The sequence below is a fragment of the Nannobrachium achirus genome (assembly GCF_963921795.1).
Source record: "Nannobrachium achirus genome assembly, chromosome: 3".
NCBI classification, from domain to species: Eukaryota; Metazoa; Chordata; class Actinopteri; order Myctophiformes; family Myctophidae; genus Nannobrachium; species Nannobrachium achirus.
Genome location: NC_137812.1, coordinates 74,134,549 through 74,137,048, shown reverse-complemented (window position 1 = coordinate 74,137,048; position 2,500 = coordinate 74,134,549). Strand labels below are relative to the sequence as shown.

Here is a 2,500-nt window from a genome sequence, read left to right as displayed (position 1 = left end):
CCAACCTGCCTCCCAGATGCCTCTGTGTCACCATGGTAACCCTCTGGTTGTTATGGTAACGGTCTGCTCAGCAGTCTCGGTGACAGGAAGTGAAGAACTCATTAGAAAGGTTTAACTAAACATCTTAATGTAAGACTGTTCAACCTGTCGTCATAGAGTCGGTCCTCACTAATGTTCATGATGAAATAGCATCATTTCTTTCTACGGGGTCTGTGTCTCATATAGGAGGGCTGTGCGCAGTTCAGAAACCGTCTACCAATGACATCATCATGTTGATGAATTGAAGGACCTCCGTCGTAAACAAGACCATATTTGGGGTATTCCTTTTAGGCAGGGTGTTCAACTGTACTTGTTCTGTACTACATTTCTTTTGTTGACTCTACTTGTACTGTTCTACATTTTTATCTAATAAAATGTTCAATCAATCAAAAAACAGGCAGATAAAAAATATATATAGAGAGAGATATTTGTATTATTGTGAGAACAAGGGCTTCCGTTAAAACTTTTCAGAAATAGAAAGCCTGCTGTTTCTATTAGCCTGGATTCCCCATCGCTGGTGTTCTTATACCTTTAAAGGAGATAGAGATATATCATCTCGTGTTTGAGAGGGTCCTCATCACAGAAAATACAATAGACAGATCAATACACCACATACATCCATGCATACATAAACAGAGACAACTTGACAAAAAAACAAAAGCTCTCCCGAAACTGTTTGCTCCCACCCAAACCGATCTCCACAACATAACAGATTTCATGCATTAATAACAGCTAAATGAAGAAAGAATTAAGCAAAAACAACAAACCATGACATGCTTGCACATGCCGTAACATGCATTAACATACTTTTATCCGTCTGTAAAAGTGCCCTCTCCAGACCATGAATGCAGTTTTTACTATGATGAAGGAAATGCCCTCTCTGTGTAGAAATCCATGCCGTTACGACACATCTCCAGTATTCACTTCATTATACTTGTTTCAGTGTGGTATCAAGCTGTTACATAACCGTTAATAGCCGACCTTGCAGCGCGACACGTTGTGAGCTTGGAGGTCGGCTATTTTCAATATTTACACCTTTTATAAATTCCAGGCACTGCCTCTCTAACATTCTCTGCACCTCCCTGATCAGGGGCAATTAGAAACAGAAACAGGATATTTGAAGATGAGTAAAGATAGATTCATTAAAGATTGTTCCCATGGTCTGAGGCTTTATGTTTAAAAGCATGTCGGGCAATCTCTTTACTGATTTTGGAGGGGACAATGAAGTAAGAATACTGTAAGGCATAAGTTGTATGGTGAGCTGTAGGGGCGTAGATATAGTTGTAGTGTGAATAGAGTTAACGTGTATGCATTTATAAACAAACAGCAGCCAGTGAGAGAGTCCTCTAGATTTGGGTTTTAACCAGTTAAATAAACGGGTTCTGTATGGACAGCTCAAGATAAATCTGCACAGATTGTGGTAAATGACATAAAGTGGATGGAGATTTGTAGTATAATCAATGTCTGGTTTCTGAACCGCCCACGTACAGCCCTCATAAGAGACCCAGACCCAGAATAAAGGGAATAAAAAAATGCTATTTTATCATGAACATTAGTGAGGACCAATTCTATGAAGATAGGTTGAAAAGTGGTGAAGTTGTTCTTTAAAAGTTGTTGCGATGTTTATTTAAAATCTTTCTTTCTTTCTTTCTTTCTTTCTTTCTTTCTTTTCTGTTTTGTGATTGGCTGTCTTGTTTCCTGCAGGAGTTGACTGACAGCCCTCAGTTCATAGTGGGAGGAGCCACCAGGACAGACGTCTGCCAGGGAGCGCTGGGTGAGTGAGTGACAGACTGACAGACTGACTGACTGACTGACTGACTGACTGACTGACTGACTGACTGACTGGCAGGCAGGCGAACAGACAGGCAGGCAGACTGTCTGTTTTTTCATTGATTGAATATTTTATTAGTCACAATGAGTAACAACACAAGTACAGTAATTAACATTTAAAATGCAGCACAGCTGCAGTTAAACATTGTGCCAACAGGAACATCCTAATAAGGCCTTTTACAGTCTTGTTTGCGTCTGAAGTCCTTAGCACTCAATGTACAGACATGACAATAGTAACAAAACATAATTCATTGCATTTAATAATAATAAAAATGTGTTTGTATTATCAAATCGTTGTGTGCGCTCCCTCTGGTGATGTAGCTGTGGGTGTCGCTAACTTTTTGGAGGTGTTTGGTCAGATATGAGGGTACTGAGGGGATGGAGGGCAGATATGAGGGTACTGAGGGGATGGAGGGCAGATTTGAGGGTACTGAGGGGATGGAGGTCAGATATGCTGGTACTGAGGGGATGGAGGGCAGATATGCTGGTACTGAGGGGATGGAGGGCAGATATGCTGGTACTGAGGGGATGGAGGGCAGATTTGAGGGTACTGAGGGGATGGAGGGCAGATATGCTGGTACTGAGGGGATGGAGGTCAGATATGCTGGTACTGAGGGGATGGAGGGCAGAT

At 41.5% G+C, this 2,500-nt stretch overlaps 1 protein-coding gene across 1 annotated transcript in view; it reads left to right on the top strand.

Annotated features, from left to right (window-relative positions):
• The window catches only part of LOC308282505 (calpain-1 catalytic subunit-like), a gene marked incomplete at both ends in the record, with an annotated part of 29,972 nt that overhangs the window by 2,946 nt on the left and 24,526 nt on the right, over nucleotides 1-2,500 (top strand). Inside the window, one exon of the mRNA XM_080722870.1 lies at nucleotides 1,744-1,813. Coding sequence (XP_080578996.1) covers nucleotides 1,744-1,813 — 70 coding nt within the window. The remainder of the gene's footprint in view (nucleotides 1-1,743; nucleotides 1,814-2,500) is intronic.